The following is a 23948-nucleotide window of genomic DNA, read 5'->3' as shown; positions in this document are numbered from 1 at the left end:
TTCGCAAACTCAGCACTCCTGACGTGCTGGGCTGGATAATTCTTTGTTGTGGGGCTGGTCCTGTGCACTGTAGGCTGTTTAGCAGCAGTCTACTGCATGCCAGTAGCACTCTCCAGGTGTGACAACCAAAGATGTCTCCAGACATTGACACATGTCCCTTTGAGGGACAAAGCTGCTCCCAGCTGAGAACCACTGCCTTTAAAGGAATGGGTTCTCAGCCTTTCCCAGCAGACTGAACCATTCTGCTGTTCCAGGTACTATCCAGGTGCTCCTAGAAACGAATCCACGGTGGGAGTGAGGAAGGCAGAGACCTCATGAGGTTTGGTCCTGCCTCAGTCTGAATAAGGAGCCAGTGTGTCAACTGACTCGAAAACTGACTGGCAGCAGGATGGAGAAATAAGCTTAGAGAAGAGGATTACTGCACGTATCTCACATTGCTTCCTTTTCATTTATAACTGGAAGGAAGACGAGCTATAACATCCCTGATTCCTAAAAGAGAACTAAAGATAAGTGGAAACATTTATTTATTCATTTGTTGGACAAATATAAATTGCATTGCCACCACTTTCCGGGCACTCTGCAAAGTGCTGGAAATACAATGTAAATGAACCGACATGGACCTATCCTTTAAAGAGCTTACAGTCTATCCACTAAATAACCACACACATAATAGGTAAAGTGAGGTAATGTAGGAGGTGGGTTCCCTTCCCCAAGTCCATGCACCCTCTAAGGGCACCAGTATTAAAGCTACCTGTCCCCCCTTTTCTCCCCATGTCACTCATTCCAAGATTGCCCAATTACTTGCTGCAAGTGCAGACAGTTGAAAGCATGCCTGGCATCAATAAGACTGCTGAGGACATCGATGGAAACGGGAGCGTCTACCAGCCCCCAAGGCAGAGCCACTTCCGACAGGTGAATCCCCGAGCTGGAAAGTTTGCTTACTCCACAGACAACGCCTTTGAACAGGAGATTTACTTCGGTAATGGAGCTGGGGTCCTGTAGTGGGGGCCAAGGGGGACATGGAGCAGGGAGGTGGAAGGTAGCTGGGGGATAAAACAGTCATGGGTGTGGATAAGAGGCCCTGGATGAACCAAGTGTTCATGTTGACACCTCCTGGTTACTAGCACAGGAGGTTTTTTTTTGGGGTTTGTGGGGTGGAGGCCGGGGACAGGGGGTAGGTATCTGATAGGAAGGAAACTCTTCTTCCTCTTTCCCCTCTCTCTATCCCTTTATGTTTACTAAAGAGGTAGTGGAGGTAGGATTGCAAAGTAAGCAAGATTCAGCTTTGGGAACAACCTACCTCTTCTCTGTTCTCCCTTCTCTCACTGAGATAATTCCCCCAATGAGGTGCTATGTTGGAAAAAACAATCACAGGCTCTGGAGATCTGAGCTTAAAGCCTGGCTTAGCCCCTTCCTACTAACCTTCAGCAAATTATATAAGCCGTCTGAGCCTTACATACCTTATTTGTAAAACAATATTAACAAAAATGCACTTTAAGTAGACAAGAAATATTGTGCTTCTTGCCCGATACCCATGAATGTCCACTACCTTCCCCTTCCATCCTGCTATCCTTTAGATGCCTGGGCTTCCAGGATACACAATCTAGGACTGCACATTCCAAGCTGTTTATTCTTCCCTACCCCCATCTTGTTCCGAAACTGCTTTCAACTGAAAGTCTTCTTAAAATGTTTAACAAAATTATTCAGACAAAGGTATTTATGACTGATAAGAGATGAATTAGGTAACCCTTCATTAGTATCTAGCTTTTCATAGGGGACAATGCCTGTAAGTTAGGTTCTGACTTGGCTTCCAGGCTTTTATGAGGCCACCAGGTCATACTTCCAAGCAACAGTCACCTTCAAGGGATGCCCCCAGAGCATGGCAGTCATGAGTCCTAGAGGCTTAGAGTAGGGCAAAAGGAAATTGGGTCTGATCCTGGTGACCAAAAACCCAGGAAGAGAGGAAGGAGGCGGGTTCTAGGGACTCATTATTTATCTGTTCACAGATAAAGTCCAGATCATCCACCAGATTGGTGCAAAGAGAGACCAAATTTTCCTGGAAAACTTCAATCGATACAACAAGCAGCTATCTAAGGTCTTCCCTGAAACCCCAGAAAGGTGGACTTCCCAGCCAGTTCCTGAACCATGTAAGCAGGAAGCTGATAATGGGGGTAAAGGTGGAAGTAGGGTTAGTTCTCTAAGGCCCCTGTTTCATAGGCTGGGGCACCACCAGCATCTAGGGGAGTCCCTTCCTACTAACTAAAAATCATCTCATAAAATTATAAAATACTATTTGTAACGGGAAAAGCCTTTGTGGCCCATACAGCTGAAATGAGACGGAACTTAGTTGTAACCAAGTGGTTTAGGGCCAGTAATTACTAATAAGACAGATCCCACCTTAATGCTTCCAAAGGAAGTACATCAAACCCCTGATCTAGCACTCTGCCCTTTTTCCTTGGGCTGGCTCTACCCTCCCACTCCATTCTCAGGCCCATACCTGCTTCAGGCCCTAGAATCAACCTGTGTTTCAAATTTCTGTTTCATGAGTACATCATTCTTCATTCTGTAAGTTAGGTAAGGTAGAGGGAAAGGAGTTAACCAAGAAATAAACTTAGGAAACAAAAAGTGCCCATCCTCCAGAGACTATGTCTCCATTCCCCATGACTCTTTTGCAATGTCACCTTTCAGATGGGCCCCCTGGTGTGCAGAAACTAGCAGCATTAGTGAACCATTCTTTTTTCCACCAGCCCCAAACCTCTGTCTCCAGTGCTGCCTGGCTCTAGAGGCAATAGCCACTAGAGCAGAGGAAGTGCTAATGACGGCAGGTGTGGGCAGCTTCCACCAAACTCACACAGCCTCCTCCTTTGCTGAGGGCTAGCATTATAAAGCAGTGAAGAAAGCATGTAGCAAAGCCTTGGGTTGGGTCTTGGCAAGTCACCTTCCAGGGCTTCAGCTGCCTCATTAAAACTGAGACACTAATCATTCCTACAGCAAGGCACTTGTAAACACTTAGCAGCTTATAGCACCATTCCTCCTCCCAAATTGAAAACATTAAAAAGAAAACTTAATAAATTAGGAATTAATGGCCAATTACATTCTACTTTAAATGGCAATATATCAAATACTGAATTTTATGAGCAAGCGTTGTTACATATAAACATATTTATATTCCTAAAGATTTATTAAACTTATAAAAAGGCTTAAATATATCTCAACTTTTCTTCCCCAAATTTCTCTGCCCCATCATCATCATGGCTTTATCATGTTTGTAGTCAGGACTTGTCATAACTCCCTATGGGACTTGTACTCAGTTTCCTACATAATCACAGGAAAGTTGGCTCTTGACAGTTTCGTTTTGCCTTAGTGCTAGCCAGGAATAGGAATATGATGCTGGCTGGGAACGCACGTTTAGGGCAGTGGGCAGAATGCCTCATACTGCTGCCCCGCACAGCTTGCAGGCCTGTGAAAGGAGCCATGCGCTGGACAGCTTTGCCCATACCAGCCAAGGATCTGCTGCTGCAGGTGGGTGAGGAGGACATGCCCATGAAGACCAGGAGACTGAAGAAGCAGGCAGAGTCACTGAAGGAGAATGTGACTTGGGAACTGGTGGTCCTGCGGAGGATGCTGCAGGAATGGAAGATGGGCTGGGCTCTAAGTGAGTGAAGGGGGTGGGGCGGGCGGGGGTCCTGACATATCAGCATGTTATTTGTGAAGGAGGAGGTTCTCACCTGGGACTAGTGTTTCTCAATCTTTGAAAATCCATCCCTCTCTTGTGAAACATAAAAATCTGGTTGCCTCATCAAGGTTAGACTAGATAAGAGCTTTTTACACAATGACAGTTGCATTTATCTGGATACTTTTTGCATGGGCAGATTTTACATCAGTAATTTGTGGAAACTCACTATGCTGAGAACTCTTCACAGGCAGAGACCCTATCTCACTGACCTCTGAAACTTTACACTCAATAAATGATGCATGAAAGAAAGGGTGAAATGTGCTGCTCAAGCAATGGAAATGCAGTGATCAAAAGAAACTTCAGTTGGCTGTGGCATATACAACCCTTTTCCAAAATTCATTTGTAAATTTGGGATTAGCATATATTTACTTTGCCTTCAGCGATATGGGAATAGAAGGCTGAGTGCCTGGGACAGAGGAAGGGTCCAGCAAGGAGTGTTGAAAGTTGCAAGATTTGAAGACTCAAGGGCTGCTGGCTTTCAGAACACGAAAAACTAGTTTAGTTAGTGCAGGAAAAAGAGAGGTGATCCATCACATAAACTGGTTCAGGTAAACAAAAACAGGGTTGGAAAAGAGATTCTGAGTAAAAGCTACCAGTAGGGAGCACCTACAGGTGGTGGGAGCACTGAAATAAAAGCTCCAAAGCTATAAAGAGAGCAGTTAGCAATAAAAGAAGCCCTTGAAAGCCAGATGGAAGAGCCCTCGAAGTCAAGGAAACCTAATGATAACCACAATCATTAACATGTGAGCCCTTATTATCTTGCAGGCATTTTGCTAAACACTTTGTCCAGTTAACTCATTTAACACTCAACATAACTCAATACAGTGGGTTCCAGCATTATTCTCATCTTACAAATGAGAAATCTCAAGCCCAGTGAGGTTAAGTAACTTATCCAAGGCCACATAGCTAGTAATTGTGATTCCAAACCAGGTATGTCTGACGACAAAGTACCCTTAACCACTGTTTTATTGCACCTAACTATTTACCAGGTGATAACAATAAAGAGTTATTTAAGCCAAAAAAAAAAAAAAAAGAAAAGAATATAGGATGGGATTAGGAGTTTTGTTTGGGAACTACCTAAGAGGGTACATGGATCATCAGAGAAATAACTTCCCTCAGGACAGGACTCCATCTCTGGAGCCCTTTATTCTTCTGAGCTGTTTTGCTTGAATTGTCCTAGGGAAAGGGAACTTCTTGTCACCTGCCTGCAGCACAATATCTAGCCCTAACCAGGTGGTTCTCTTCTAATTTTCCTCCTCATGGTATAGTCATCGAGTGGCACCATAAAACAATAGAGGGCCTGCTGCGGAGCTTGGTGGACATCCATGATGACATCCGGATCCAAGCCATCATCACTTGTGCCACAGCTGCTTTAGAACGGCCCCGTATTGCCATCAGCCAGGGAGACTCAGGTGAGAGCCAGAACTGGACTGCTTGAGAATATAAGCAATTCACAGAGCCATAGAAATTTTGAACTGGCGGGGACCCTGAAGCTTATCTGAGATCATTTCACAAAATGGAAACCAAGACCCAGAGACTGGCTTGAATATACACAACTTATCAGTAATAGAGATGAATTTAAAATTCCTGACTTCTTGTCTAGTGCTTTTTGCACGAATTTCATCACCCTTTGATGCTCAGTAGCTTACAAGTAAGTTCACATTGTTCTACCTTGAGAGATCCCATTCATAATAGCCAAAAAGTATATGTGTATGTGTGTGTGAATGCACACACTTTTCTCCCGACTCCATTTTAGCTCTTCTTTTGACAGCACATCTCAAACTCAACATGTCCCATACTGAACTCATCACCCTTAGACCCCTCCCCACATTCCACATCGCAATCAGCATCCCCACAATCCACGCAGTTTCTGAGCTAGGACGCTGGGAGTCATCCTGGACAAAATCCTTTCTCTTCCCACAACCAATCGACCAATAAATTCTACAGATTCTGCTTCCTAAACATTTTATTACAAAAGAAATATAAAGTGTCATTATCAGTCAACACAGAGGAGTATAAAAAGAGGTGGGACTTCCCTGGTGGCTCAGTGAATCTTAAGAATCTGCCTGCCAGTGCAGGGGACATGGGTTCGATCCCTGGTCCAGGAAGATCCCACATGCCGCAGAGGAACTAAGCCCCTGCACCACAAATACTGAGCCTGCACTCTAGAGTCCGCAAGCCACAATTACTGAGCCCACGCAACTACTGAAGCCCGTGTACCTAGAGCCCCTGCTCCACAACAAGAGAAGCCACCGCAATGAGAAGTCCGCGCACCGCAACGAAGAGTAGCCCCCGCTCGCCACAACTAGAGAAAGCCCGCACGCAGCAATGAAGACCCAATGCAGCCAAAAAAATTAAAAAAAAAAAAAGAGGTGATTACCTTCCCCCAACTCACTTCCCAGTTCCAATCCCACCCCCATGCCATTCCCCAGGGTAACCAATGTTTAGTTTGGCATTCCAGCACTTTCCCTATGCTTTTACAAACATATGCCAACATACATGTGAGCTTTTCTATTTATTACAAAAATGACTGTTGAATTTTACCAGCCATTTTCTAGTTTCTTCTCCTTTAATTTGTGCATATAATGAATTCTGTTGTTAAACTCTTAGAATAAATCCTAATGGATCTTTCTTTTACTACTCCACTGGGTTTGATTTAATATTTTAGAATGTTTTACTACATTTGTAAGTGAAATCGGTAGTTTTGTATTTATTTATACTATCTTTATCAAGTTTTAGTTTTTACTAGCCTTGTAAAATGAATTAAGGACTTGGCCATTTTTCCCAATGGTCTGTAATCTTTTGAAAAAGAAATGTCGGGCTTCCCTGGTGGCGCAGTGGTTGAGAATCTGCCTGCCAATGCAGGGGACACGGGTTCGAGCCCTGGTCTGGGAAGATCCCACATGCTGCGGAGCGACTAGGCCCGTGAGCCACAATTGCTGAGCCTGCGCGTCTGGAGCCTGTGCTCCGCAACAAGAGAGGCCAATAGTGAAAGGCCCGCGCACCACGATGAAGAGTGGCCCCCACTTGCCACAATTAGAGAAAGCGCTCACACAGAAACGAAGACCCAACACAGCCATAAATAAATAAATAAATAAAAATTTAAAAAAAAAAGTCATAGTTTTTTCTTTGCTAGCAATAAGCAGTTAAAAAGGAAAATTTCCCATCTACAAGAGCCAGAACTGTAATCTACCAAGGAGCTGGCTTAACAAGACACAGGACCCAGATGACAGAAACTATAAAATGCTGCTGAAAGGACATAAAACCAACTGACTCTTACTAACCCCCAAGTGCCCTCTCAGAAACCACCTTTTGTGAGAAGCCTGGGCTGATACTTCTTCCTTCTCTGCTGATGGTAGCATCCTTTTAAAAAATTTTTTATTTATTTTTATTTTTTATTTTTGGCTGCGCTGGGTCTTCGTTGCTGTGTGAGGTCTTTCTCTAGATGCAGCAAGCGGGGGCTACTCTTTGCTACGGTGAGCAGGCTTCTCATTGCGGTGGCTTCTCTTGTGGAGCATGGGCTCTAGGCGCATGGGCTTCAGTAGTTGCAGCACGCAGGCTTCAGTAGTTGCAGCGCATGGGCTCAGTAGTTGTGGCACAGGGGCTTAGTTGCTCCACGGCATGTGGAAGCTTCCCGGACAAGGGATTGAACCTGTGTCCCCTGCACTGGTAGGCAGATTCTTAACCACTGCGCCACCAGGGAAGTCTGGTAGCATCCTGATATTATTCTGCCCTAGCATTTATCATTCTGTCATAATTGTCTGTTTACTTTTCTGCCATCTCTACCAAACAAGGAACTTCTTAGAGGTGGGGACTAATTTTATCTCTACAAAGTTTTCAGGTTTTTAAAGTTTCATTTCACTTATTTCCTGTCTTCTGAGTTCCAGATATGGGCATTTTAACTCCAGGTTTTCAAATTTGCTGCTCCCTCTGCTGGGAAACTCTACCTCTCCCTCTTTACCTGATTAACTTCTACACATACCCTTCAATTTTCAGCTAAGGTATCACTCCCTCTGAGGAGTTTTCCCTGCCCCACCACCCAGACTTGGTTTGATGTCCCTGCTATATGCTTCCACATGTACACATTTTTTATTTTAAACGCTTATTTCCTTGGGTATTAAATGCGATGATGTGTGTTAGTGCCTGGCACATAGAGAAAACCTTAAATAGGTGGCAAGAGATTATCTTGCCAAATCTTCAACATACATTAGCGAATACCTTTGTCATTCCCTTTCATGTGATCCCTTTCCTGGGTGTCTAGATTTTGATTTGTCTTATTTCCTCCCCAAACCTTCCCAAAGAAAATTATCTTACTCATTATTTCTTGAAATAATTGACTTCTATCTGTTCCCCTGAAATACACATATTTCCACCTAGCCCATTCTTAACAGATGGCACAGTGGCCCACAGTAGTAGCAAAAAGGACAGATTAGAAATTCTAAAACCTTAGCTATAGAACTAGCTCTGCCACATCTTGGGAAGTCAGTTAACCTCTCTGAACTTCAAATTCCTTATCTATAAAATGAAACTAGTTGTGGACAAAAGGTTAACAAAACACTTTCCCCTCCTACTTGAGAAATGAGCTTTAGTTAAATGCCTACCTGTTGTCCCAATAACCTGATAAGGATAGGAACTATCTTTGTAGGCAACATTGCTTATGCTAAAAATGAACCCTGGGCTTCCCTGGTGGCGCAGTGGTTGAGAATCTGCCTGCCAATGCAGGGGGACACGGGTTCGAGCCCTGGTCTGGGAAGATCCCGCGTGCCGTGGAGCAGCTGGGCCCGTGAGCCACAGCTACTGAGCCTGCGCGTCTGGAGCCTGTGCTCCGCAACAAGGGAGGCCGCGATAGTGAGAGGCCCGCGCACCGCGATGAAGAGTGGCCCCCGCTTGCCGCAACTAGAGAAAGCCCTCGCACAGAAACGAAGACCCAACACAGCCAAAAATAAATAAATGAATAAATAAATAAATAATTAAAAAAAAAATGAACCCTGACTGATAAATTACATCTGGACTGGGAAGAACTGTAAGTGAAATATACACGCCTGAAGGAGGCACCATCCTTTGGGCTCCCATGAATGCTGTAACTTATCAAAGCATGCCCTTTGAGGACTTTGGAATTATATCTATGGAGTTGTTATATAAAAGAGATAATAACTCTGGTGGAACATAAGACACATACTTGGGGATCGATTCCATGCTCCTGAGCTGTCCCCAGAAGGCTCCATGGAATGCTAGACAAACCACCTCAAGAACTCTTGCCAAAAGGAACGCCTGATGCTGTCCTGTTGGCAAACTATGCTTCCATCCTATTTCATTCCAAAGATTAGTGCCATGTGTGCCTATGATAGTCTTGTGAGACTATTTACTTAAACCTAAAAGGACTCCTGCAATACACATATTTCAGGTGAGCTCTGCAGTCATACCTGCCTTGCCTACTTCAATGAGGGTTAGAAGACTGAATGAGATAATGAATGTGAAACACTATATAAGCAGCAAAGCACTACCTAAATATATTTGCTATTATTATTAAAAATACAAAAATATATAAATAGGTTGATTTTCATCACTAAAACTAATGGTGCTGGTCACCACAGCCTAGCTGGAAACATTCTCCTTTGGCTCGAATACAGCTCTGTAGAGGCCAGATGATAAAGGATTGGGAACAGGAATACCCAGCACAAAAGTCAGCCTTAAAATCCTGCCCATTGTAGGGGCTCAGCTAAACTCTAATTATATTAAGAAGCAGTAAACATCTGCAACTGAGACTGAGGCTGGCCACCATGTGACTACGGAAAAAGCTGTGTTTCAGAGAAAAGCAAAGGGGCTAGCTAACACCCTCTTACTGGCTTTCTTTTGATCACAGACAAGGAAACCGTCAAAGCTCCATCTATCCAGGACTTGCCAGAGGTTCTACAGCCCCTCCTAAAGGCTGCTCTTTGTGACAAGAATGCTAATGTGCGGATGGCAGCGGCAGTATGCCAATATGCCATACAGTCCCATAATCTTCTTGCCCGGGAAGTCATGCAGGCTGCCCTTTTGAAGGGTGAGTAACTCCTTGTTACTTCTGACCTGGAAATATGGGGTAAAGAGAGGACATCTCACCATCAGCTTTTCCTAATCCTTTCCTCTCCACCATCATGCTCTATGATGTCTACTGTATTGGGTCTGGGCTTCCATTAGATACTCAGATTTGTTCTTCCCAGGTACTTTACAAAATAGGTACACTGCCACCTAGTGGTACCTGGGCTAAACGTTTCATAGGTGCATTTGAACAGAAACCATGTCCCCTTTCATACAACCAGATTTTCAATTGAAAAGATAATGTAATAATATTAAAGAATACGTTCTAAACATTTTTTAAATCACCACTTGAACACATCTTGCTTCCATTTTTGCACATTAACTTACAGGCACTGTCCACAAGCATTGTTGGAGTAATACAAGCAAAAAGGTTCTGTCAGATGATAGGCCCAAGGTGCCGAAATGCTCTGTCTGAAAGATGTACCTGCTCCTTGCATGGCAGCAGGGGTGGAGGACAACTGGCTGACCAGTTTGGCCTTCGGCATGGAGATACTCAACAATTTAATTCATCTGTCTTAAGAAAGCCTCCACTCCAGACTTCCCCATCTCTAGTGAGAGGGACAACTGTATCTCTCACCCAGGCCAGAAGTGCCTTCCTGCTGTTACCTAACAAAAACGTATTAGGATTTGACTTTTCAGGTTAAGATTTTCAGTCTATATTTAGAACCTTGATACAATCCATTTAAATGTGATTTAAATAAGGGATTGAATTTCGAGACAGGGGGCAGAGGGAAGTGAGATATCAGGCAGGTAGCAGCCTTGTGTACCAACCCAAAGGCTGCTCTCTCTGTGGGGAGAAGAGATCGCCATTCTGGACTCCTTTTTCACCCCACTGTGGCAGGTAATAGCGTGGACAGCTGGGCTGCAGCTCAGTGCCTGGCTCTGGAAGGTGCTGCCACTTACCCCGTGATTAAGAGGATCCTCCATCAGCTGTTTAACAAGAACAATGAGGACACTGAGCAACAGTCCTGCATGCTCCTGAGCCATCTAAGTGGGAAGACAGTACATGTCCATTACAGGGTCAGAGAAAGAAACCACGTTTCGGGGGAAAAATTGGGTCTTTGAGGTCGGTGCATGTAAGGAACTGAAAATGCAGGTGGTTGGGTAGGGATAATCTCAAGCACAGGTAAAACCGGACTAAGTGTGGGTGAACCAGGGTGTATACAAGGAAAAGTGACAACAGCTAGCTGAGAAAGGTGAGAAAAGTAGGCTGCAGATGGTTTCTAACTGTGTAGGCAAGAAAAGTTGTGATATGCAGAATTTGCTTCTGCTAGAAGTTTACCATTGAAAACCACACAGACCTACAATTCTGTTTACTTCCAGTAGAAATATGAAACTCACAGATTGAGGCATATACAAATCATTTTAGGGGGAAAGATAGTTAAATTAAGAAGAGAAGGTCCCAGGAATTTTCTGTTCAGATTACTAAATCTGTATTTTGTTCCCTGATTTGTTCCCCAGAAATCAGTTGGCTTGGATGTAAGAGTGCCCCATTGTAAACCCACTTTCCTTTGCTAGCAACGGGCATCTCATGTGTTTGTGACATTAACTATGCTGGATGCCAGGTTAGGATATAACTTCTCCAAGGTTCCAGCATCTCTAAAAGTGATCATGGATATCCATACACGTCTTCCATTTCCTCAGACCCTGATACATACCATGCTTGCCGTGGAGCTGAATAGCCATCAATGGAAAGACCGGATTGTAGCCTGCCGAGCTCTCTCCCAGATTGGTGGAAATGTCAGTGTGGTAAGCCTTCTCTTCCTGTGTTTCCAGGACAGAAAGTCTAAGCAAAACTGAGCTAGGGAGCTCTTCCACTTTTTGCTGCTATCTAGTGTCCCATTCTTGCCAAACAGATCTCTGTTCCCATATTGCTACCTCTTACTCCTAACCCAGAATTATCTTCAAATGCCAGCATATCGTTCTATTACTTAAGCCACTGCTTCTCAGCCTGGTGGCAGTCCACAAACTGTTTGTAACCTACCTACAATGAAGTAAGCAAGAAAAAAAACAGAAAAGTTTAGAAACTTTTATAGTAATTTGACATTGCCTCCACATCAAGGTACTTTATAAGTATCAGTCAATACTGTCCCTACTTTCAAAAACCTGACATTAGAGTTAAGAGTAGCAAGACTAACATACACAAATGATTCAAGAACAAGTGATAAATGTAATGTACTCAAAACTTTTCAGAGAGAGATTAGTGTGAGCTGAACCTATCAGTTAAAAGTTCTGTGAAGGAAGGAGTGTGGGTCAGCTGAGCAAGACTTGGGACAGAACTGAAAAAAAGACTTCCAGGCATGGGAAACCCTGACCATCATTTAGGCTTTCACCTGACCTCCTTCTTGCCATTATTTTAAAATCAACTTCAGCTATCCAAATGGGATTTTTCCCTTCTTCCTATGTGCCACTATCTTTTCCTTATAACACTGAGTAACTCCAAAATGGCCCAGAACACTGCTATTCCCATGAGAAGTGAGCACCCTCCATCTTGACCCTCACATTTTGATGTGGGAAGCACAAAACCTGGCCATTCAGTGTAATCAGTGTAATTCTAGTCTGGGTTAATTCTGCCTCGACTGCCATAGTAGTACTCTGCCGCTAAAGTCCTGGACCAGCAGCATAGGTATCACCTGGGAGTTTGCTGCAAGTGAAAAATCTCACCTCGGGTCAATTCAATCAGAACCTGCATTTAACAATACCATTTTAACAACATCTGATTAATTTGCACATTTGCCTCCTCAGCACTTGTTACTCAGGATGGCCAACTGAAAGTAAAAAGCCATGCAGAGCAAGCAGGGGGCGGGGTAAAGATGAGAACTTCACATCAGACTGCTGGGGTTAAGCAATATGTCCATCAGTCCTTTCACTCATTCAGTAAGCAAGCACTTTCTGACCACATCCTACATGCTGGGCAGCATGCTACCATTGGGGATGCAAAGATAACACGTCTTGGTAAATGTTACATGTAAATAGCTATAACAGAAGTAGCTGTAAAGTATTATGGGGATTTCCTATTGCTTACAGAAGGCAGAGGAGAGTTCACTGAGGAGATGCTTTTTGAGCTCAATCCTGAAAGAATAGGAAAACATCAGGTATCAGATAGGGGTGGAAAAGGGAGATATTTCAGGCAGGGAGAATAGCTTTGGGCACATTACATAATCACCAACTAGTAATCTTCGTCCCTTCCCTTTTGAGAGACGTACTAACACATAGGGTGGCCAACTGTCCTAGCTTGTCCAGTACATAGGAATTTAAGTACTAAACCCAGGAAAAGTCCCAGGCAAATTGGGATGAGTTGGTCACCCTACTAATGTATCACTTTCAAATTTTAAGAGTCTCAAGCACAGATTATGCTGGCCCCGATATAATATAGTAGTTTAAAGCATGAGCTTTGGGCTTCCCTGGTGGTGCAGTGGGTAAGAATCCACCTGCCAATGCAGGGGACACGGGTTCGAGTCCTGGTCTGGGAATATCCCATATGCTGTGGGGCAACTAAGCCTGTGCGCCACAACTACTGAGCCTGCACTCTAGAGCCCACGAGCCACAACTACTGAAGCCCGCGTGCAGCTACGAAGACCCAGAGCTGCCATAAATAAACAAATAAATAAATAAAAATAAATTTATGAATAAATAAAGCATAAGCTTCAAAAACAGGTCTGGGGGGGCTTCCCTGGTGGTGCAGTGGTTGAGAATCTGCCTGCCGATGCAGGGGACATGGGTTCGAGCCCTGGTCTGGGAAGATCCCATATGCCGCGGAGCAACTAGGCCTGTGAGCCACAACTACTGAGCCTGCGCGTCTGGAGCCTGTGCTCCGCAACAAGAGAGGCCACGACAGTGAGAGGCTCGTGCACCGTGATGAAGAGTGGCCCCCGCTTGCCGCAACTGGAGAAAGCCCTCACACAGAAACGAAGACCCAACACAGCCAAAATAAATAAATAAATTAATAATAATAATTTTTTTAAAAAAACAGGCCTGGGTCTGAGTCCTGGCTCCAGCACTCAACAGGTTAACCTCGGGCAAGAAATCTAAGCCTCCTTTCTGTCACCTATAAATGGTAATGTCTGCCTTATGGGATTGTTTGGGAGGATTATGTGATGGGTAAAAATACTTATTAGCACAGTGCCAAGTACAAAATTGACTTGGTAATAAATGGTAGCTAATTATTACACCTATGTGTAGGATATGAAACATAAGTTGATCCAGCTGATGTTGAGTGACTGGAATAAGAAAGTGAGACAAGCAGCTGCCCAAGCTCTGGGGCAAATGAGCCTTGGGAAAGAGGTGCATGACACAATCAGGTAAGACCTTGTCAATATGGAGAAAGCTTTTTTATTCTTAAAGGGTTCAGGGAGCCTGGGCTCCAGCCAGCCAGCATCCGTTGAGCTGCTCTGTCTGCTCAGCATTGTATAGATCCCATTGCAGGACTTTTTTTTTTAATAAAATAAAACATTAACAGCCCCTACAGACACTAACAATGTGGCTAAGGGAAGAATCATTAATTGAATGCCCACTAGGTGTTAGGCACTGTTTTAGATGTTTGAGAGTTCAAATGTATGACATGATTCTGATTATACAGGCAAGATACACAAATGCCTAGCAAAGTCAAGTTTCATGAAGGATGGGTAAGACTACGTAGGCAGAGAGAAGGTAAGACCTTCCACACTGGGAGCCAAATACAGAAATGAACATGGCACATGTGAGGACAGTGGGGAAGAGAACTTGACTGTAGCAAGAGATCCATGTTTAAAGTTTCCTTTACTCAGTCATTCAACATAGTTCAGCGCTTAGCATACTCTAGATAATAGGGATTCAAGTAAATAAAACAGTTGAGGTCTCTCTACCTGGTGAAACTTAACGTGCATAAGGCTAAGTAGGAAAGGGTGGGAATGGATAATGGAGAGCCTACAGAAGTTGGATTTTATCCTGAGGGCACTGGGGGTGGGCGTAGGGAGAGGGATCAAAAGTTTAAGGAGGGAAAATAAAAGCACCTGTGCCTTACAGAGTCAAGCTGGGCCAAGGAAACTTCCAGGAGCGTGTGGAAGCCCTCTCCCTAATTCGTGGGCTCAAGCTCATGACCGCCAAACTTCTCCCAAGCTTTCTGAATTCCTTCTCTGATGACTTCATGGCAGTTCGGCAGGCAGCTTGTTTGGCTGCTGGTGCCCTGCAGATCCATGATAATATGGTGAGTCAAGGAAACATGTACCATCTTACCTGATTAACCCAAGAGGGCATTACCCAGTGCTTCATTCGTACATAGTATACTCACCATTCTGTGCGGACACAGAATGAGAGATCAGAACCAGGAAGGTGAGGAGATATATAGGCCACACCAACAGTTAGGCCCACACTTAGGCTCCAGGCCAGCCTAGACTTCACTTTAGAGCACACCCCTGAATCCTGTTCTCACCTCAGTTAACTAGCTTCTCATTACATGGTTACTGATAGGCTTAGGGTACAACTCCAGTGAATCGAGTTATAATCCCTAGTTAATAGTGGAAAACCTGATGGAGGTATTCAAAAGAAGCCTATATGGCCATAGGTCTGTGAGCTGGGAAAATCAATCTGCAGATAGGAGATAAGAACACTATGCGCCTAAGCCAGTACTTCTGGCTCCAGCTCATTTTTTCACTAGGTTTGATAGAAGGCCACTTTTCCAGTTAAAGCACATTTAGACAAGAGGGGTCCCTGTCTCTGGTTCATTCTTGCTCTGATTCTCTCTACTCAGCACTGCCTTTTATCCATCCCAGGTCCTTGAATGCCTTCTGAATCTCACACAGAGAGATCCCTGCTGGAAAATCAAGGCCTTTGCCATTCGAGGTATTACAGGAGTGGCCCCAGCTCCTCAACCTCTAATACCTTCCCATATTTTAGTATAGATGATCCCCAGAATCTCTTTAGGAAGAGAGTAGAGTGTAAGGGAGGGGATAATCACAGCTTCTCAGAAGTTCCTTGCCTGAGAAATTAAAGATTATTTTCTTGTTCTTTTTAATTTTTAGTTAAGGAGTCTAGGTCTATGTCAAACGCGTTAAGGCAAAGGGCTGACAAGACAATCCCTGCCAACAGAATTAGGTATGAGTTCCAAGCAGGTATCCACTGTTGGATATACTTGCTTTCTCTGGAGGTTTCAACCATAGGACTCTTTAAAAGTCAGACCAGATTCAAGACTGCTACAAACCTAAAATCCTGCCCTCAAATTTCCTAGAGTTTCTTTTTAGGGATTTTTGGCATTGTTTCTCTCTGACAGTCTGGCAGGTCCCTTTAAGAATCAGCCCTGGGTTAAGCTGCGAAGTAATTGTGCCTTCTTTCCCCATTACCCTGCCTTGACTAGGTTGGTCTTCTGAGTTATCTATCCCATATCTCATTCCTAGATAAATAGGTAAATTAGTATATTCTCACATCCTAATGGACAAGGATGGCATGGAATACCCCCCTTCTGGGAATTCTCTGGGGATAATGTCCTCTTCTAACCCATTCCTAAAATTCTAATGGTGATTGTCATCTAAAAGGGAAGGTAAAGACAAAATACTTAGTTTAGCATTTGCAATATTTAATTTAGCAAGTGGTTGCCTATACCTTATTATTATTATTATTTATTAATAAGGCCATTTCTGGATGCTAGGATATAGCAAACTCAATCTTAAGTGACAGTGGAACACGCTGCCCTCTAATCTCTGCAGCTTTGGGACAAATTGGCCACGTGAGTCCCCAACTGACAGACCTCCTGCTCTGGGCTATCCACTACGAAGAATCACCAGGTGTACGACTAGAGGCTTGCCGTAGCATCCTAGCCCTCAAACTTCAAGGAGACCGAGTCAGGGACACCTTCCTAGACGTGCTGCTCCTAGAGAACCATGATGCTGTTCTAAAGTAAGCACTAACCCTCTGGTTCCTGCCATGACCTCTTGTACTGCCAACTCTCCCAACCTTGTTAACAGAGTATGTGCCTGCCTTTCCAGGCTGCTTAATGGCTGTAAAAAGCACAGGCTCACCTGGGCCATTCATCTACTTAGCAAGTGGGTAACAGAAAAATTGGCCTGAATTAGATTAAAAGTCAAGCTCATGTAGTTTACGTACTTGTTCATCATCCCAGGTGGGTTTTTTTATTCAACTAACATTTATCAAGTGCCTACTTAGTGACGATAGGCTTTAGCGTCAGAAAGACCAGGATTTGAACCCCAGCTCAGACATGTGCTAGCTCTGTGAGTCTGGGTAAGTTACTTAAATTCTCTGAGCCCATTTTTTCATGTATCAAATGCAGACGGCAGTCTGCCTTATGGGTCTGTGGTGATGATTAATGAGATAACATGTTAGTACCTGTCATAAAGGTGTTCAATAAATAATATCTACTAGTACCTTCAAGTATATCATCTCAAAAACTACAGAACATCCCTACAAGCTAAGCATCATACCATTTTTGCAAATAAAGCTCAGCAAAACTGCACAGTTAGGATTGGAACTTAGGATTCTTGTCTGATTCCAAGTCCTGTATTTTCCACCTCCATGCTTTAAGGATAGGAAGAACAACCTAAGAAGTTCTTCTTACCTTTCAGAGAAATTCACCATGCAATGAAGATACTCAACTTAGAAAATGAAGGAAACCAAGAAATGCTTCAGGAGATCAAGAACAGGGTAGATAAGTACAAGCTATGTTTTCAAGAAAAAATTCAGGGCTCTCAAGAGTTCCTCAGGCCTCTTTTGCCCCCTAAGCATGTACGTACCCTCTTCCCCAACACAAATATACTTTCTACAGCCCCAGATACAATATCTCACTTGAAGATACAAAATACATCTGTGCGAGATAGGATTATAAAATCCTACTAGTAAAAAGTAAAACAAAGCAAAAATCCCCTTAGTCCTCAAAATCAGTTGTTTCTGAAATATTGTTTCCTTTCCTTCCCTTTTTTTCCCCACCATCCTCTAAACCCAAGTTCTTTCTTTTTTGCAGATAGGCATAAAGAAGGAATGAGGGACTGGAATTGGCCCCCTAGATTTTTTTTTTTTAATTAATTAATTTGTTTTGGCTGCGTTAGGTCTTCGTTGCTGCGCAAGGCTTTCTCTAGTTGCTGCAAGTGGGGGCTACTCTTCTTTGCGGCGCACGGGCTTCTCATTGCAGTGGCTTCTCTTGTTGAGGAGCATGGGCTCTAGGCACACGGGCTTCAGTAGTTGTGGCTCGCCGGCTCTAGAGCACAACCTCAGTAGTTGTGGCGCACGGGCTTAGTTGCTCTGCGGCGTGTGGGATATTCCCAGACCAGGGCTCGAACCCATGTCCCCTGCATTGGCAGGCGGATTCTTAACCACTGCACCACCAGGGAAGTCCCTAGATTTTCTTTTTCCTTCTAAACTTTCCTTAATTCCTAATCTGGGCTCTTTCACCAAAGGAACTCTAGCTGAACAGGTGGTTCTAATTTTTCAAAGCTGTTAGAGGAGATGAATAGAGGGAAAAGGACTTTAAAAAGGCAAAAGATTCTTCATATAATTCACAAAACCAATTTCACATCAAGCAAGCATTTCTTAGCAGATTCCTTTCATCATGCCCAAAAAGCTAAAGTAAATTTTTCAGTAACAGATGTGAAAAATGTCCAACCAATATCACCAGGGAACAATGTTCTCGGGCATTTACGTACCACCTAATACTAATAAGCATGATGCAATGCACTTTATTAACGCTTTTTGATGATTTACAGCCTAGTATAGTTGTTTTTTTCAACATTTGTTCTGATTCAGATTCAAACACTAAGCCAAAAGCAACTGTTGATACAGAAAATATTCAAGATTGAGACAGTCATAGGAAAAGTGAAGGAGGAAGCAAAACGTGTTTACATGCAACCCAAACAGGGGCAAAAACCATTGAAATTCCATACTTTTCTCCAAGGAACTTTTCAGGGTAAGTTTTCTAGGGATGAATCCTATGCCTTGACTCCTTTAACAAGCCTTTTTCAGGACTGGATGTTTGGGGAGTTAGTTGTGAGCCCTGCAGGATGAGAGCCAGGAAAGGACACTTTCTTTTCTTCTTGGCCACCATCCTCTCAGTCCTTCTGTTATCTTTTCCTTGTCCCCCTCCCCCAGGCTCTGATTTGCTATCTGCCCCTTAAAAAAAGAATGATGTAATTCGATCTGAACCAATTTGAAAGTTAGGTCAAAAAAAGGACGCCTTAGAAAAACAAAACAAAAAACTGCCGTGTGTATGTCTGGTTAAGCACTCAGAAAAAGCCTTGAAGCTTAACCTTGAATAGTAATATTACCTCTGGAAAGTGAGATTATATGTACATCTACGCTTTAGCAACTTAAAAAAAAAAAAACGATTTCATAAAGTTCTCAGCTTTATGTAACTCAACCTTTCAGTTACGGTGAAAGGATCTTAAAAGTTCCAGATACAACCTAAATGATGAGGTGTAGACATCAAGCTGTACCAAAACATACTTACAAAATCAGTGTGCCCAGGCGTAGCAGCAGCCTCAGGTCATTCAGCCAACTGCCCACCAGCCACCACCCCAAACCCAGGTCTTCTGGTTCCAAGTCCAGTGCTCTCTCTGGTACACCAGGCTCTTTTCCACCAACCATGAGAATATTCACTTGCCAGATTTGGGGAAGTTTCTTCCAACTGCCAGAAAAAAATGAGAGTGGAAAGTAACTTGAACACCAGCCTTCCCTCCTGGCCAGCTTGCTACAAGTTGGCTGACTGAGGCCTATGACAGCACAACTAGGTGATATTCTGTCTCTCTGGGAGCAGTGCCAGCCACTGATGCAAGCAAACACTGAGCAAAACCATAATACACTTTTAAAAACATAATATACTCATAACTTTTCTAATAGGATTGTGCTGTTTGGGGTTCAAGTAACATGATTAAAATGAATAAATTACCCCCAAAGTTGCAGAATTGGCCCCAATCCTACAACCGCCCCAAGTTACCTTTCACCTCAGCTGTTGATTTTCTCTATCGACCTCTCTCCTCCCACATTTCTTCAAACCATGCCACATAATAATCTAGCCCTAGAAAAAGGAAAACATTCTCTGGCACTTTAATAACTTTTCTAACATTCACACAAACTCACAGTAACAAACAGGATACTGACCCCAACCCTCCCCCCAAACTGATGAAAGAGAACTCAAATGAAGGATGCAAATTCCAAATAAAAACTTCTAATGTCTCAAGCAGAGTAACACAGCAAATGCCACACAGTACACGGAAGCCTGAGGGTGATGATGAAGTTGGTACTCTCAAACGATCAGGAATCAAGGTTACTTCAGAAAAAGCTCCTTCTTCCACCTCCAACTTCTGCTTTTACTTTTGTGCCTAGATGAGGTGGTGTTTCCTAGAAGACCGTCTGAGTTCTGTGACATTGAAGCAGTCATAAAGGTAAATGTAAGCACAGTGATGGTTATTAAGGTAAGAACGAATTTTTCCCCCCAAAAAAGTGGTGGTGGTAGGAGAGAATCACTACTGTCTTGTTTCTGGCAATCAAGGAGTAACTAGTTCAGGTTAGAGGCATCTTGGTGAGCAGCAGCCCCTTGTCATATAACATGGTCGCCAAGGAAAGCTGGTCCTCCACACTGTCGCAGGGCAAGTCCGCTACCCTCACAAACTCTGGGTAGGAGCGGAGCAGGAGTTCCATGGCATCAGCTTGCTGGGGGTATATCTCCAAGCACTTGGGCTCTTCCAGATGATAAACTCGGGAGTTTTCCACTGTATAATAGAGAAACAAATGGCCTCCCTCACCCACCAGCCGAGCTATACCATCCTGAAGCATGTGCACTTCTGTTTCTGTTGTCAACTGGGCCCCCACGTTTACAGGTTCCCCAGTCTCCCAGCGAATTGGGAGCCCATAAACGCTTAGTGCCCTCTCCCTATCAGTCAGCACAGGGGGCAGAGAATCGTGGATGAAGTCTTTGGCTCTCTGGTCAGCCACAGCATCGACAGGGGCAAAGTGTCCCAAGCGGGCAACCAAGACCCGCACTTTCTCCATGAAAGCAGTTCTTCGCGGATCCTTAGACTCCGAATGCTGGGCCCCCATGTAATCCATAAAGTCTCGGGGCAGTCCCCTACGAAACTCCACATTTTCCTCCATTGCAGCCTGCACTGCCAGAGGCAGTACAGCCTCCAGGAAGTCACCCCAGGTATTGCGCTGGTATGTGGACAAGGTCAGGTGCAGAGAGTGCACTCCATCCTGGCATTCGGCTTGGTGAATGAAGCCTCGGGGAAAGTAGAGCAAATCTCCAGGTTCCAGCACCGTCTGTAGCACCGGCTCTCCTAGGTCTTCCTGACTGAAGTTGGGGCTGGATGTCAGGGCTAGTTCCTCGGTCGGAACCCGCGGTCGGTAGACCCGCCAGAGTTTCCTACCTTCCAGCTGCAGCACAAAAGCCTCGATATCGTCGTAGTGGGGGGCAAAGCCCTGCGAGTTAGGGGGCGTGAGGTAAACGTTGGAGCCTGCCATGCTTCCAAACTGCTCCTGGAGCACAGCCAAAAACTGCCACACGGTGGTGGAGAAAGCCTGCGGACAGAGGAGGCGCAGGGAGCAGCCGGCCCTGTACAGGGACCACGCGGCGGCGGGCAGGGCGCGGCCGGGTGGGTTCAGGGTTTCGCGCCGCCCACTGATGTAGCGCGCGGCGTCCAGGTGCTGCCCGAACTGCACCTCCTCGTTGCGCAGCATTGAGTCCAGGTCGGCGGTAGAGAAAAGACCCTGGTAGTAGGTGTGGTCCTGCCGCCGCACCAGCACAGCCTCGCGCTCCCATAGGCGCCGGTAGAAATGGTCGGGCGGCATGGGCGCGATGAGCCACTCGAAGAGGCGCGCCGCCCGCCGCCGGCTGCTGGGGACGCGGTTCAGCTCAGCCAAGACGCGCTGCAGCGGGGAGTCCCAGGGCAGCTCCCCGCCCGCGCTTTCCCCCTGCGGCCCCGACAGCGTCGCTGGAGCCACGGACGGCGGGACGGCCGCCAAGTGCTGGGCAGAGCACAGCACGGCCGAGGCCTCCACCAAGCGCGGCGGGGGGCCCGAGGCCTGCACCAGGCGTGCCGGCAGGGCGGATGCCTCCACCAGGCGCGCCGGCGGGGTCTGCGCCTCCACCAGGGCGCGGGGAGTCTGCAGGGAGCGGGACGCGGGCGAGGCCTCTAACAGCTCCGCGGGCCCGAGGTGGCCGTACGGCTCCCGCCGGGTCACATCCGAGAGGGCCGCCGCCCCTCCAGCCAGCGGGTCCCTGGGATCGTCGACCATCGACTCCACCCTCGAGTCCTCCGAGTCCTCGCTCGGCAGCGCCTGGGCCCTCAGCGCGGCCATCCGGGACGCGACACTTCTCCTCAGCTGCCTTCGGATCTTCCTGGGCCTCAGGGGCAGGGCCAGGACCGACCCGCTATGTGGCTGTGGCTGGCGCCGGCGCCTCAACCGCCCGCGCCTCAGCAGCCCAGCGCTAGCCCGGAGCCCGTCCATAGTCCTACCCTCTCTCCAGCCCGGCGGGAGACGGCAAGAAGCCGGCTCAGGCCGGCGGCTTCCGCAGTGTACTCTGGGAAGTGGGTGGGCCTCCAGCCGCCTCTGGGTTGTCCCCGCCCACCATTCTTCCGCCGGCGCCTCCGGCTGGCCCCGTATGAAAATATTAATTCAGGGCTTCCCTGGTGGCGCAGTGGTTGAGAATCCGCCTGCCAATGCAGGGAACACGGGTTCGAGCCCTGATCTGGGAAGATCCCACATGCCGTGGAGCGACTGGGCCCGTGAGACACAACTACTGAGCCTGCGCGTCTGGAGCCTGTGCTCCGCAACAAGAGAGGCTGCGATGGTGAGAGGCCCGCGCACCGCGATGAAGAGTGGCCCCCACTTGCCACAACTAGAGAAAGCCCTCGCCCAGAAGCGAAGACCCAACACAGCCAAAAACAAATAAATTAATTAATTAATTTAAAAAAATATGTACTTAAAAAAAAAAAAAGAAAATGTTAATTCAATGCATGGCTTCCCCCTAGAGCGGCGGAGTCCCTGCCAAATTAACACGGATTCCATATTTAGGGGGCAGTTTACAAATCAAGTTGCCAGGGACTCCAGGAGAAAGAAAGTTAGCTACTGAACTTTTTCCTTCTAGTGTCTGCAAATTGCAGTGTTCCTCGGGAGGTCCCCGTTTCTGAAAAACACGTTCCCCAGCAGCTTTGCATGAGGAAGCACACAATTCTTGGTTTCAAGGAATGCCTTCAGGCAAAGTTCTAGGTTCAAACTTCAGTCCACCTGGGTCTCTTTACAGACTGATTGAAGCCCTAAATTCCTCCGCCTAACTTCCCTTCCTCCTCTCCCCATTACAAATTTTGTCATTGCTTTCTCTCTGAAAATGAAGCTACAGACTTTTCTACGTGTATTCTTTTTTTATTTTATTTTTTTAATTTAACAAATGTTTACTGACTACTAAGTGACAGACATTGCGATGGCATCGGGGTAACAATCATAAACAAGACAACGAAACAGACTATCACCTGCCTTCATGAGACTTAACGTTTCAGAGGACACGATCAACCTGCAAGGAAATGCACACTTTCCTTTTTCTTCCCTTCATCTTTGCTAGTTCAATCCAGCTCAAACTTCAAGTTCATCTCCAAGGCTACTTCTTAATTAAACTGGAAAGGAATATTTTCTGACTTAATAATTCCATATTCAATGAACATATGCTGACTCTACCTGCCCAGCATCCATCCCGGCCATCCCCTCCCCGCCCCCCCCCCCACCCCACGAAAGACACTGAATTTCCTTTGGAGAACCATCCTGTGCTGGGGCTCCACTTGGTCTCCAGAAGTGCTGCGGAGCACAGTGAATGCTCCCAGACTGTGGAAGGCCTGGAGCATCAGTGGAATCCCATATCCTTAGGCCACAATGATTGGCTTGTGCTTAACCAAGTGACCCAAGTTTCTCCAGTCAAAGTGACTCGAAGGAGCTTCACTATACAGACAGGCTGCCTAAGATTCTTTTTAGAGTCCATGTCTAGTGTTATCCTACTTCAGAAGGTCTTGAGAGGTGACCATATGCCAGGCGCTCTTGTAGACACCGGGGATGCAGAGGTGAGCGATATCCTCACTGTTTTTGGTGGCAGTTGAGCATCCATCCAAGAAATTTCCTGTGCCCCGAGCTGCTGCGGGAGACCAACTCTGAGTCCCATGTGTTCTCT

The 23948-nt window shown here is 45.6% G+C and overlaps 2 protein-coding genes across 2 annotated transcripts in view; one reads left to right on the top strand and one right to left on the bottom strand.

Moving 5' to 3' along the window:
• The window catches only part of HEATR4 (HEAT repeat containing 4), a 50000-nt gene that overhangs the window by 16074 nt on the left and 9978 nt on the right, over window positions 1–23948 (top strand). Inside the window, 14 exon segments of the mRNA XM_007184427.3 lie at window positions 789–979; window positions 2007–2147; window positions 3452–3655; window positions 5005–5148; window positions 9600–9779; window positions 10659–10819; window positions 11462–11566; window positions 14000–14118; window positions 14822–15002; window positions 15568–15637; window positions 16498–16687; window positions 17371–17449; window positions 18545–18704; window positions 20120–20178. Of these exon segments, the coding sequence (XP_007184489.2) occupies window positions 789–979; window positions 2007–2147; window positions 3452–3655; window positions 5005–5148; window positions 9600–9779; window positions 10659–10819; window positions 11462–11566; window positions 14000–14118; window positions 14822–15002; window positions 15568–15637; window positions 16498–16687; window positions 17371–17449; window positions 18545–18704; window positions 20120–20178 (1984 nt within the window).
• On the bottom strand, window positions 19825–22299 carry RIOX1 (ribosomal oxygenase 1). The gene has a single exon (XM_057542918.1). The coding sequence runs from the start codon at window positions 22238–22240 to the stop codon at window positions 20297–20299; it is 1944 nt and encodes a 647-aa protein (XP_057398901.1). The 5' UTR covers window positions 22241–22299; the 3' UTR covers window positions 19825–20296.

The sequence above is a fragment of the Balaenoptera acutorostrata genome, chromosome 3 (assembly GCF_949987535.1).
Source record: "Balaenoptera acutorostrata chromosome 3, mBalAcu1.1, whole genome shotgun sequence".
In the NCBI taxonomy this organism is placed as follows: domain Eukaryota; kingdom Metazoa; phylum Chordata; class Mammalia; order Artiodactyla; family Balaenopteridae; genus Balaenoptera; species Balaenoptera acutorostrata.
This window is presented reverse-complemented; position numbering and strand designations above follow the sequence as displayed.

Bases quoted from the DNA above. Each gene is read 5' to 3' on its own strand.
- RIOX1 (XM_057542918.1), bottom strand. From the start codon at position 22,240: ATGGACGGGCTCCGGGCTAGCGCTGGGCTGCTGAGGCGCGGGCGGTTG.